This window comes from Sorex fumeus, unplaced genomic scaffold (genome assembly GCF_029834395.1).
Source record: "Sorex fumeus unplaced genomic scaffold, SorFum_2.1 ptg000013l, whole genome shotgun sequence".
NCBI classification, from domain to species: Eukaryota; Metazoa; Chordata; class Mammalia; order Eulipotyphla; family Soricidae; genus Sorex; species Sorex fumeus.
Window position 1 is genome coordinate 35703182 of NW_026606070.1, and position 12166 is coordinate 35715347.

At 42.1% G+C, this 12166-nt stretch overlaps 1 protein-coding gene across 1 annotated transcript in view; it reads left to right on the forward strand.

Annotated features, from left to right (window-relative positions):
* The first annotated feature begins 404 nt into the window (after positions 1-404).
* The window catches only part of KCTD8 (potassium channel tetramerization domain containing 8), a 235890-nt gene continuing 224128 nt past the window's right edge, over positions 405-12166 (forward strand). The window contains exon 1 of the mRNA XM_056111323.1: positions 405-1413. Coding sequence (XP_055967298.1) covers positions 405-1413 — 1009 coding nt within the window. The remainder of the gene's footprint in view (positions 1414-12166) is intronic.

Consider the following 12166-nt stretch of genomic DNA (forward strand, 5'->3'; position numbering starts at 1 on the left):
TCCCTCCTTCCGCCCAGTCGGCGGCGGAGAGACTGAGCCGCCGCCTCCCGAGCATCTCTGCCCCGTCTCTCGCACACTTCGCCGACGCCCCCCAAGGAGCAGCAGCTCCCCCACCCCCGTTTTGATTTTATTTTATTTATTTATTTATTTGCTTATTTTTTTTGCGCTCGGCCGCCACCGCGGCGCCCTCGGAGTCTTCTCCCGCGCTTCGCTGCCCACCCCCCGATGGAGCCCGGGCGCCGCCGCCGTCTCCGCCGCTGCTGCCGGTGCTCCGAGCCCTGAGCGCCGCGGACACGCGCCGGCCCCTGCCCGCCCGCCCGCCCGAGGGCTGCCCGCGAGCGCACGCGGGGCGCCCCCCGAAAGTGCGGCTCTCCAGGGTCACCGGACCGCTGGCCGGGGGGACCATGGCTTTGAAGGACACGGGCGGCGGCACCATCCTCCCCATTAGCGACATGGTGTCGGCGTCCAGCTCGCCCGGCGGAGCGTCGGCTGCAGGCGTCGCCGCTGCAGCCGCCGCCGCCGCCGCCGCCGCCGCCCCGGGGCCCGGCGCGCCCTCCCCCTTCCCCGAGGTGGTGGAGCTGAACGTGGGGGGCCAGGTGTATGTGACCAAGCACTCGACGCTGCTCAGCGTGCCGGACAGCACTCTGGCCACGATGTTCTCCCCCGCCAGCCCCCGGGGCGGCGGCGTCCGACGCCGCGGCGGCGAGCTGCCCAGGGACAGCCGCGCGCGCTTCTTTATCGACCGCGACGGCTTCCTCTTCAGGTACGTGCTGGACTATCTGCGCGACAAGCAGCTGGCGCTGCCCGAGCACTTCCCCGAGAAGGAGCGGCTGCTGCGCGAGGCCGAGTACTTCCAGCTGGGCGACCTGGTCAAGCTGCTGGCCCCCAAGGTCGCCAAGCAGAACTCCATCAACGACGAAGGCTGCCAGAGCGACCTGGACGACAACGTGTCGCAGGGCAGTAGCGACGCGCTGCTGCTGCGGGGGTCAGCGGCGGCGGCGGCGGCTCCCGCACCCTCGGGGACCGGAGCGCCGGGCGGTGGGAACCGCGCGGCGCCCGACAAGCGTTCGGGCTTCCTGACGCTCGGCTACCGCGGCTCCTACACGGCCGTGCGCGACAACCAGGCGGACGCCAAGTTCCGGCGGGTGGCGCGCATCCTGGTGTGCGGGCGCATCGCGCTGGCCAAGGAGGTCTTCGGGGACACGCTCAACGAGAGCCGCGACCCCGATCGCCCGCCCGAGAAGTACACGTCGCGCTTCTACCTCAAGTTCACCTACTTGGAGCAGGCTTTCGACCGTCTGTCCGAGGCCGGCTTCCACATGGTGGCGTGCAACTCCTCGGGCACGGCCGCCTTCGTCAACCAGTACCGCGACGACAAGATCTGGAGCAGCTACACCGAGTACATCTTCTTCCGTAAGTTCGCACGCAAGCCCCGGGGTGGCGTCGCCCGCAGCTCGGGCCGGGGCGTGGTTGGAGCTGCCCTGGGGTCCCGCGGGGGTGCCGGGCGGGAGCCGGTGTTTCTCAGAGAGGTTCAGCCCCGCGTGGTTCTTGCAACCCCCCCAGACGCGAGATCGATGCTTTTACAGCTTGCGATCGCCCACCCCCACCTTCTCCAACTTCCGAACCTGGAGTTCCCACGCGGTTCTTGCGTGCCCGCGGTGCCCCGACGACTCCTTCCTGGCGGGGCTCTGAGTTTCCTCCTGCGGAGGGAGGGGAAGAGAGGGATTCACCCAACTGGGGACCCTGGTCCTCTGACTTGTCTAAGCTTCCGCGAGTCTCCTGCAAGGTCGGTCGGGGATGGGGTTTGTGCAGTGGGAAGGCACGGAGCACCGCCGCACGCCGGGGTCACCTGCTGCAGGGGCCGGTCCGCTCCGCAGCACCTCGTGGGAGCCTGAGAGCGGCGGGTGGGAGGTCTCCACCCACAGCCCGGACCCGCAGATCCGCTCCCCACACCGCACTAGCGGTTGCTGGTCTGTGCAAAGGCAGGGGTGCTTTGATAGGAGGGGAGGAGAGAATTAGAATTCGGAGGGTCCAGTGCTGCCCTTAGGGTGGAGATTAAGAGCAAGAGAGGGAGCGTGAGAGCGAGGTGGAGAGAGAGAGGGAGAGAGAGAGAGAGAGAATAGAGAGAGAGAGAGAATAGAGAGAGAGAGAATAGAGAGGGAGAGAGAATGGGAGAGAGAGGAAAAGAGAGAGGGAAAGGGAGAGGGAAAGGGAGAGAAGGAGAGAGTGGAGAGAGAGAGAGAGTGAGAGAGAGAGAATAGAGAGGGAGAGAGAGTGGGAGAGAAAGAGGGAAAGAGAGAGGGAAAGGGAGAGGACAGAGAGAGAACAGAGAAACAGAGAGAGTGGAGAAAGAGAGAGAGAGAGAGAGAGAGAGAGAGAGAGAGAGAGAGATATTCATGGATTGTCCTTGCATTGTGGGAACCTCCAGTGTTTAAGGGTCAAATATTCTCTTCTTGCAACAAGATGCTTCTTGTAGCAGACTTCGCCAGGAGTGTCTGTAAATCCAGCTCAAGGACTTCACCAGTTGCCACTGGGGCCTGGGAATGCCTAGAAAAGGAGGAAGGGGCTGGCACAGTTCTTTGACTCCAGTAAAGTGAGTAAGGAAAGAGCCTAGAGCTATTCTGACAAATGAAAAGTCAACTGGTAAGGCTTCTGGAACAACCTTTGGCAATTCCTTTGCCTTTGGCAAGACACACAGTGACCTTTAGAACCTGCCTATGGTGTTAGGGAGAGACAGTGACACTGGTGGCCAATGGTAGAAATAAACCCACCCTAATTGTATTTATATTGTATCATTCATTCACCAGAACTTGAGTTTCTTTTTTTGCTCCATATTTTCACTGGAGAAGTGGGCGTTCCCTCTCCCCCAGGCACAGCCTTATGATTGTATATTCGGATCACCAAACTCATTTGTTTTAGCTATAGTGCTGGATTTCTTAAGAAACTATTTCCTAGTAGACTGTGGAACGAACATGATGGCCACTTAGTACCGACATTTTAAAACATAACACCCCAAAGGAGAGAGAGAGTAAAAGGGAATGTGCCTGCCACAGAGGGATGAGGCGGGATAGGGTAGGGGTGGTGGAAGGGATACTGGGAACATTGGTGGTGGAGAACGGGCATTGGTGGAAGGATGGGTACTCAATTAATGCATGACTGAAATGTAATCACGAAAATTTGTAAATCTGTAACTGTGTCTCAGGGTGATTCATTAAAATAAATTTTAAAAAGAATGGCAAAATTAACATAGAATTACACAAATAAAAATGCAGTATACTCTCAAAAAATAAAAAAAAAGAAACTATTTCCTCAGAGAAGCAACTGAAGTGACATATAAATGCCTTATATCTAAGTGTTATTATTACCCAGTGAAATGGTTGATAGAAAAGTTGTGGAATAGAAGGCAATAGTACAATTATTCATGCAAAATTGGGATCTCTTACATGTATAGTTTAAATAGCTAAGGTATTTTAGCATTGTTCTAGGAACCATAGTCATAGCTGTGCTGTTGGGAGTTCATCCAGTACTCAGGATCAAACTCAGGGCTTCATGCATTGGCATGTGCTCTAAAACGCATGATTCCCCATGAGCTGGAATAATGTCAATGATAGGGTTCCATATATACATCATTCTAACACCACACGCCCACCAGAGATTGTTTTTCTCAACATTGTCTTGAATAACAAAGTTCCTGCACCTTCACCACCAACAAAATGTCCCAAACCCTCTTCTTGCTCTGTCTTTAGTTCACCGTTTCTTTCTTTCCTTCTTTTACCCTGCCCTATTCGGTAATCTATTTTGCAGTCAGAGGCCAATAGTTTGTCCTCATTTAATATCATCTATTTTCTTGTTTTGTTTCTCTATTATCATTGTTATAAAGTCATCTGGTATTTGTTCTTCTACCTCTGGCTTATTTCACTTAATATGATGTCCTCTAATTTCATCAAAGTTGCAGCAAACCACAGAATTTTTCTTTTTTTACAGCTATATAGTTTTTTGTTATATATATATACATATATATATCACAATTTTTTTTGTCTATAGATCTATTGTTTGACTTTGGATTGTTTCAATACCCTGGCTATTATACTTAGCACTTCAATGAGTATAGGTGTATATGAAATATTTGAATCATGCTTTTGTGTTTATTGGGATACATGTCAGAAGAGGGATAATTGAGAATAATCTCTCATATGAAAACTATTCTTAATTTGTTGAACATGCTCCAAACTGTTTTACATAGAGGCAGAACCCTGTAAGATTCACCAACAGTGAAAAAGGGTTATTTATTCACTATATCCCTGCCATTCTGGTTGTTTACAGTATTTTTGATATATGCCATTCTTTCTAGTATGAAAGTCACTTTGACTTGTATTTCTCTGATAACAAGTGACATTAAACACTTTTTCTTATTATGCCTACTGACAGACCTTATTTTGTTTCTTCTAAGTGCCTATTCATCTTATTTTTAGGTGATGTTATTGCTTTTTTTATTTTTGAGCTTTTTGAGTGTTTCATATATCTTAGATATTAGTCCTTTATATAATGTATAAGGTAAAAGGTAAAGGCCCTCCCGTTGATCGTCGATTTGCTCGAGCGGGCCCAGTAACGTCTCCATTGGAGACTTTGTTGTTACTGTGTCTGGCATATCGAATACTCTCGGTAGCTTGCCGGGCTCTCCGGGAGGGGCAGAGGAATCGAACTCGGGTCGGCCATCTTGGCCGCTTGTAAGGCGAACGCCCTACTGCTGTGCTATAGCACAGCAGCTAGAGCGTTTGCCTTGCATGCGGCTGACCCGGGTTCGATTCCCAGCATCTAATGTATAGCATGCAAATATCTTCTTACATTCAGTAGTTGTATTTTAATTTTAGACCATGTTTCTTTTGTCATGGAAACTTTTTTTAGATAACCTTTCATATGTTAAAAATACTGTCTTAATAACCAATTTCCTTCCTGGAAAGTGGATGTTTCAGATGGAATTTAAGTCACCTAAATTTGCTGATCATACTCTAGTTTCTCTGCACCAACTTCAATAGAACATTTTCTGATTTAGAGCCAAGAAGCATTTTAATACTTCTCTTTAGGACTTGAAACTTTGGCAGTATTTTCTTATAAATGCTGAGCTAGAATCCTATTTCCTTAAGTGCTTATATTCAAGTCATTGGTTTCTAACTGCTCAAGGTTATATACAGGTTATTAAACATTTAACACCAATTCGGTAAGCTACTTGAATACTTTTACTTATTTTGTTATTACTCACATATTATCAAGTTTCCATAACATGTACTAAAACTACTAAATTTTATATTACTCATCCACAGCTAAAGATGGATTGTTCTTTCTTGAAAAAAAGAAAAACAGTGCTCTGTGTGTGTGATAAATGCCATTGTAGCTATTTTAAATAATATCTAGGAGTTCAAAAAGGCATTTTATATTGACATTATATTAGTCAGTAGTTTTGTATTTGTGATGCACTCCCCAACTCCCATATAGTACAACCATCATTATAGTAAAGTAAAAGGTAAAGGCCCTCCCGTTGATCATCAATTTGCTCCAGCAGGCCCAGTAACATCTCCATTGGAGACTTTGTTGTTACTGTGTTTGGCATATCGAATACGTCACCGGGAGCTTGCCAGGCTCTGCCATGTGAGCGAGATACTCTCAGTAGCTTGCTGGGCTCTCCGAGAGGGGCAGAGGAATCGAACTCTGGTCGGCCATGTTGGCTGCATGCAAGGCAAACGCCCTACCGCTGTGCTAAACAAGCATCATTATGTACTATCATTATGCATTATGTTTTTTGTTTTTTTCTCATAATCAGTGAGATAATGGAAAATAATATTAATTTATTATTCTTCTTTTCTGAAAATGCTTCAAAGATTTTGTTTCTGACCATTGTTGAGTAAGGTGGGTGCAATATATATGTATATATATATATGTCTCTGTCTCTTTAATTGCTTGATATACTTTATGTTGTGGTGTCTGAAAGTGCCATATCTATGTATTAGTGCAGCTTCTAAAGGATGTGTGAACTCTAATTTTCTTTGGTGGATTTTTATATCTATAATTTTATATTTACTGATTTGTTTATTCTAGTTTAAAGAAAAATGTTCGGGGGCTGGAGCCATAATACAGCGGGTAGGGCATTTGCCTTGCATGCAGCCGACCCTGGTTCGATTCCCAACATCCCATAAGGTCCCCACTGCCCGGAGTGATTCCTGAGTGCAGAGCCAGGAGTAACCCCTGAACATCGGTGGGTATGACACAAAAAGAAAACAAATGTTTGAGCTAAGGGCCTGGGTATTTATAAGGGGTCGAGCAAGACTGCTTGGAAGCATGAGGTGAGGACATGGAAGCTGAGTTTGATCACTGCTAGAGGAGAGAAAGTAAATTTATGCCATTTAGCAGTCATAGTCCTTAGGACATACTGGTGGATCTTCAATTGAATTTATTATTTTGTTAATAAGAAACAATATAGAGCAGAGCTTTCATGAGGACTTACCTGAGTAACTTTATTCCTGTTTTCAGCCACTTCTGTAGGTTAGTTAGTTACACACTAAGTCTGAGGGTCATGGGGGATGAATAGCTGAGCTACTGACTTGAATCTAGATGGTCTGCGTTGACCAACTGTACATTTTTTAACATTTGTATCTGGAGGGAAGTGTTTCATAAACCTTTATTTTCCTATTAAGGCTTATATTTTATATCTTCAAACAAAATAAATGAAATAGCTCATGTTGAACATTTATATTCATAAGTTTATTTTCTAACCCTTTGACTTTACAGTTCACCCTACATATGTACATGGTCAGTTTTCATGACCACATAGGACTAAGGGAACCCTGAATGTTGAATTTTCCCACATCTAACTTCTAGATTTCTCAATCTTTTTGGAGCACACTAGGAATAGTACCCTCATTGTATTTCCTGCAATGTATAATTGTGTCCTTCTTTTTCTTCCTTGATGTGTCCAATTTCTTACTAGTATTTTGGAGATACATTTCACATGTAGAATTTTGTAAGTTTAAAGTATAGAAGGTATACTTTATGATTTATATTTCATATTACAATATCATTACCTCTGTAGTGCTAACTACTCTTAAGAAAAAAATAATTACTACATTTTTTTGTTGTTGAGAGCATTTTTTAAAAATCCCTGTCAACAATTTCAAGCATATAGTTTAGTACCATTAACTATAACATAATGCTATGCTTTAAGTGCTCCGAACTTGTTCATCAGATAACTGGAAATTTGTACCCTTTGACCAAAAACTCTGTGTTTCTCTTCTGTGAGTCGATACTCACAGTTCTAATTTTGGTTTCTGTGAGCTTGGCAGTTTTTAGATTTTGTTTATGTGTGTCTGAATAACATTATGCAGTGTTTATCTTTTTCTGTATGACATTACACAGAGCTTTATATCTTCTGGTTCCATCCATGTTTTCTTTGTCATATCTGAATAATGTTCAGGAATCCTCTGTATGTATATATGTGTATATGATCTGTATTGTTGTTTATAGGTTGTCAGATTGCAAGGTTGTTTCTGTGTCTTGACACATGTGACTAGTATTGTAATTAATGTTAGAATGCAGATATCCTTAAGTATCTTGTTTTTAATTTTTCAGCTATTTATCGAAAGGTTAGTTGCTATATCATTACAGAACTTTCTATTTTTTCTGCGGTGTTTCTAAAACATTCAAGAACCTGTACAGTATTTCCATTTTTACCCCCACTTTAGCATATTTGGATAGCAGACTTAGTTATTTCAATTTACTTTATGCTCTCATCATTAAGCATATTTATCATAATTATTTGTTACTCAGTTTTCATACTATGAAGCTCAGTAATACCCTATATTGGACAAAACTTTAACAAAAGATAAAGGATTTATTCCAGACTTTTAATAAAAATACTTGTGTCTGAGGATGAATACCTATAATTTTTTTGAATTGTGTATAGTATTTTATGAGTGAAGTTTATAAACTGGTTGTTTCCAATTGCTGCATATTAATCTTGGTGTGCATTTACTTAACTACCTCTTCTCCACAAATCTACACTTAGATATCTTCAACCTAATCACACTGCCCAGTTCACTGTTTACCTGTGAGATAATTTTTGAAATGCAATCTAGGAAAATCACTAGGTTATCCATCATGTATTCCCTTCAGTTGATTAAGTGTTGTCAGATGGCTTGTCCAAATGAGTGCAGTGGTCTTAATTTCTAGAGTGAAACAGGAGAATTCCATTATCTCATCTTTTCTATTAACATTTGGCATGTTTCTGTTTCTAATTATTGCAAAAATACAAGAAAAGCTGTTTCTTCTAATATCTTATGATGAATTTGTAATTTTTGGCTAGTCTCTAGAAATTGGAAGGATTTGTAGAGAGTTTTAAGTAAGGTGGTACAGAGGTTCTACTATACTGATCTCTTTGGTCACTTCCTTTCCCGAATAAAATTCAAATCACAGTAGTAGCAGAGTAGTAGTATCAACAGTGTTCCTGCATAAAATGATGGTATTCCACTTGATGCAATGACTATTTTACTAGTTTTGCCTCACAAAGTAGAGACCGCTACTTTTGTCACCTCTGCCTTATCTTTGGGTAGCACTGTAGCACTGTAACACTGTCCTTCCATTGTTCATCGATTTGCTCGTGCAGGCACAGTAACATTTCCATTGTGAGACTTGTTGTTACTGTTTTTGGCATATCGAATATGTCACGGGTAGCTTGCCAGGCTTTGCTGTGCGGGCAGGATACTCTTGGTAGCTTGCTAGGCTCTCCTAGAGGGACAGAGGAATCAAATCCAGGCTGGCCGTGTGCAAGGCAAATGCCCTGCCTGCTGTGCTATCGCTCCAGTCCTATCTTTGGGTAACATACATATAACATACATTATATGAGATCTGGCTGTGATTGCCTATAGAATGGTCACCTATGATGAATATATTAATGTTCTCACAGGTAAAATCTCTTTGTACTGGTATTAGAATAATTTTGTGTTAAACCTACCTGGCAGCAACTGACTTTTCTGTTAAGTAAACACTCCTTGCCCATTGTCCTTTCTTTATCTCTGGGAATTCTTTCTTGATGTTTGTCCTTCATGACCACATCTGAAGCATATTTTTGGCAGGACAGCCTCCTTGCCACAGTACACTTTTCACCTTTGCAGTAACAGGCATTTGGAGATAAAATAGCATAAGCTATGTTAGGTCAGTCTTCTAATTCCTTTGACCAAAATTTGTAGTGCCCTTTCGGTCAGTTTTCTAGTAAATTAAGAGCAATCAAAATCCTGTGCAATGAAATTTTCAGTTCCAAAGCCTCATTACTTTGTGACCTTTGTGGATTACTCATTCTCCCCTCTCTTAAATTAATGGGTTTGAAGGATGGTGCCAACTTTGTCAGCAGTGAATTTGCCCTTGTGTGAAAGAGTCCTAAGTCCTGCTAAGACTGCAGTTTTATGGTTACATTTTATCATTGCTGTTGTTTATAACTTAAAATTTTCCATTATGCTTCAAATTTGAAACATAAGGGGAAAGATGACAAAGTTATACAAGATTCCAATCTATCCATCTTGATTCAACATTAATCAACACTTCATCTCTGACTCTTTTTTTCTAGAACATTTTAAAGAAAACTAAAAATATTACTATATTTCATTTATTCTTTGGTATCAAAATAAAAAATTTGTGACTCTGATTCCATCCTTTTTCTTAAACACAGAAATGGAGTCTACTGATCACAACTAAATATTTGGAATATGGATGTTTGATTACTTCTGACATCATCTAGGTTGTTTTTTGTACCTATCCCTGTTTTTAATTAAGTGGACATTAACCTTCACTGTAGTCTACTTTTTCTGAGTGTGTGCAATATTATTTATAGGTAATTCTGTGTACTCAGTGTATTATTTTGTCAAAACCTCTGCACAATGTTAGTTTATCCTATTTTTATCAAATACCTGATTTTGTGGGATATGAAAAATAAAGAAGAAAAACTTAGTAAGAGACTAACACACGAGGACAGTCAGGATGAATGGTCCATGGTTGGGAGCCTGCCTCAAGGGCTGAGAAAGAGAGTAGTTGGTACAGAGAAGGGACCGCTATGACAATAACGGTTGGAAGGGATTGCTCTGGATTGGAGATGTATGCTGAATATAGGCAAACGACCAAACATGATGGCCTCTCAGTATCTGTATTGCAAACTATAATGCCCAAAATGAGAGAGAGAGAAAAAGAGAGAGAGTGAGACAGAGAGATAGATAGTGCTGCCATAGAGGCACATTGTGGGGGGTTGTCAGGAGGATTATGAGGTACAGGGGGATATTGGTGGTGGGAAATATACACTGGTGAAGGGATGGGTATTGGAACATTGTATGACTGAAACTCAATCTTGGAAGCTTTGTAACTGTATCTCACAGTGACATGGTGATTCATTAAAAAAAAAATTAAATGCCTGGATTTGTGCCCCTTGCAAGTTGAGGATTTTTCCTCAACTTCTCCATCAAACTTTAGGCAAATGGAGAAGAGTACTTATTTGCTCTACAAGAGTCGTGTTCTTTTCTATATTTTATGAAAAATTTCCTAGGTGGATCTTTCTTTCTTATAAAATTTTGTGGAAAGACACAAGAAACAAATGTTACTTGCTGATATTCTTAATTTCCTAGCATTTTATTTTATTCTATAGTTTAGATGGCATGTGTACTTGTATGGCCAAATAATAACTGTTATATAATTGTCATATTCCCTCTGTGCAATATCTTTATCTTGTAGCCAACCTTAGTGTCCTCCTGGCATATTATACCAGTGCCATTTCAGGTTTTGTTTGCAAGAAGGAAAGCCATATTTTTTAGCCAAATTTGTATTTTTAGCTGCAAAATCTAAACAAACTCTCTGAAAGGAATATATATTAAGGATATAAATATCTCACAGAATTGTAGAAAGGATTTCAGAAGAAGACTCTAGACTGAACTCTTAAGCAGGCTAGATAGATAGTACAAGGGACAAGACATTTACTTTGCATGTGGCTGACTCTGGATTGATCTTAGCCTCACATCATATGGTCTCCTGGACACAGGCAGGAGTAATCTCTAAATATACAGCCAGCAGAATACCCTGTGTACCACAAAGGTGAGACGAGAGAGAGAGAGAGAGAGAGAGAGAGAGAGAGAGAGAGAGAGAGAAAGAAACTAAGAGGAAAGAAAGAGCGATAAAGAAGGAAATAAGGAAAAAAAAAGAAATTGTAGTCCACATTCAAGAACTGACCACTGAAGGAACTTCTGCCTTTGTAACAGTTTAGAAATTCTGATTCAAAAATTCAAAAACACAGTAATAATCTATTTCCTTGTGCCACCATGAGCTTCCTCATCCAGATTGCCCTGAATTCTATATGCAACTCTGAGAGATAAGTGCAAGACAGATTAGTGCCGTTGATTGCACTGATTGCTACAACTAGGTCACTTCCAGAAACCCATTTAATGGAGTCATGATATTTCATTTTAAGCTCTCCACTCTTCCAATTCAGCAAGTGCCCTGAATCCTTTACATTCTGCGCCTCATTTGAATTTTAGAGAAATGTTAGCTAGATGATCATTTTCATTAAAATGTCCATAAATATATTCATATGTGAACACCTTATTTCTCTCATGATTTCACTGCATAACTTCCTTAATGGGCATTTCTTTTTATACTAGGTATGTATAATTACTAGGATATGAGACTAATAATTTAAATCTCATTGTTAAGCAAGTTATCAATGAGGAAATAGTGCAGGATGTAGGATCTCAACCCCAAAAATTAAAAATAAAAGTCACTTGAGGAGTACTTATATTGAGGAAGTATGTAGTTTCAGAATGAGCATGTTCATGTCTAGGGTAAGTAAAAATCTACCAAATTGTTAGACAATTGTACTTGTAGTAAACTGAAATGCATATGGATCCTGGCAACAATTAGAGAAAAATCAAAAGATCTTGGCTTACATTTTGTTTCTGTCACTTCCTCGTTATTGATTTTCTGAAGATCACTTAACTACTTTGAAATGATTTTACCTTCTCTCTCAGGAAAAATGAATGATCTGAGCATAAATGAGATAATATCTGCATTTTTATTTATTTATAATTGTTTTTTAGGTTAGGCAAGCACACTACCCACTTGCCCTTTGCCAGGTTTTTTAAAATTA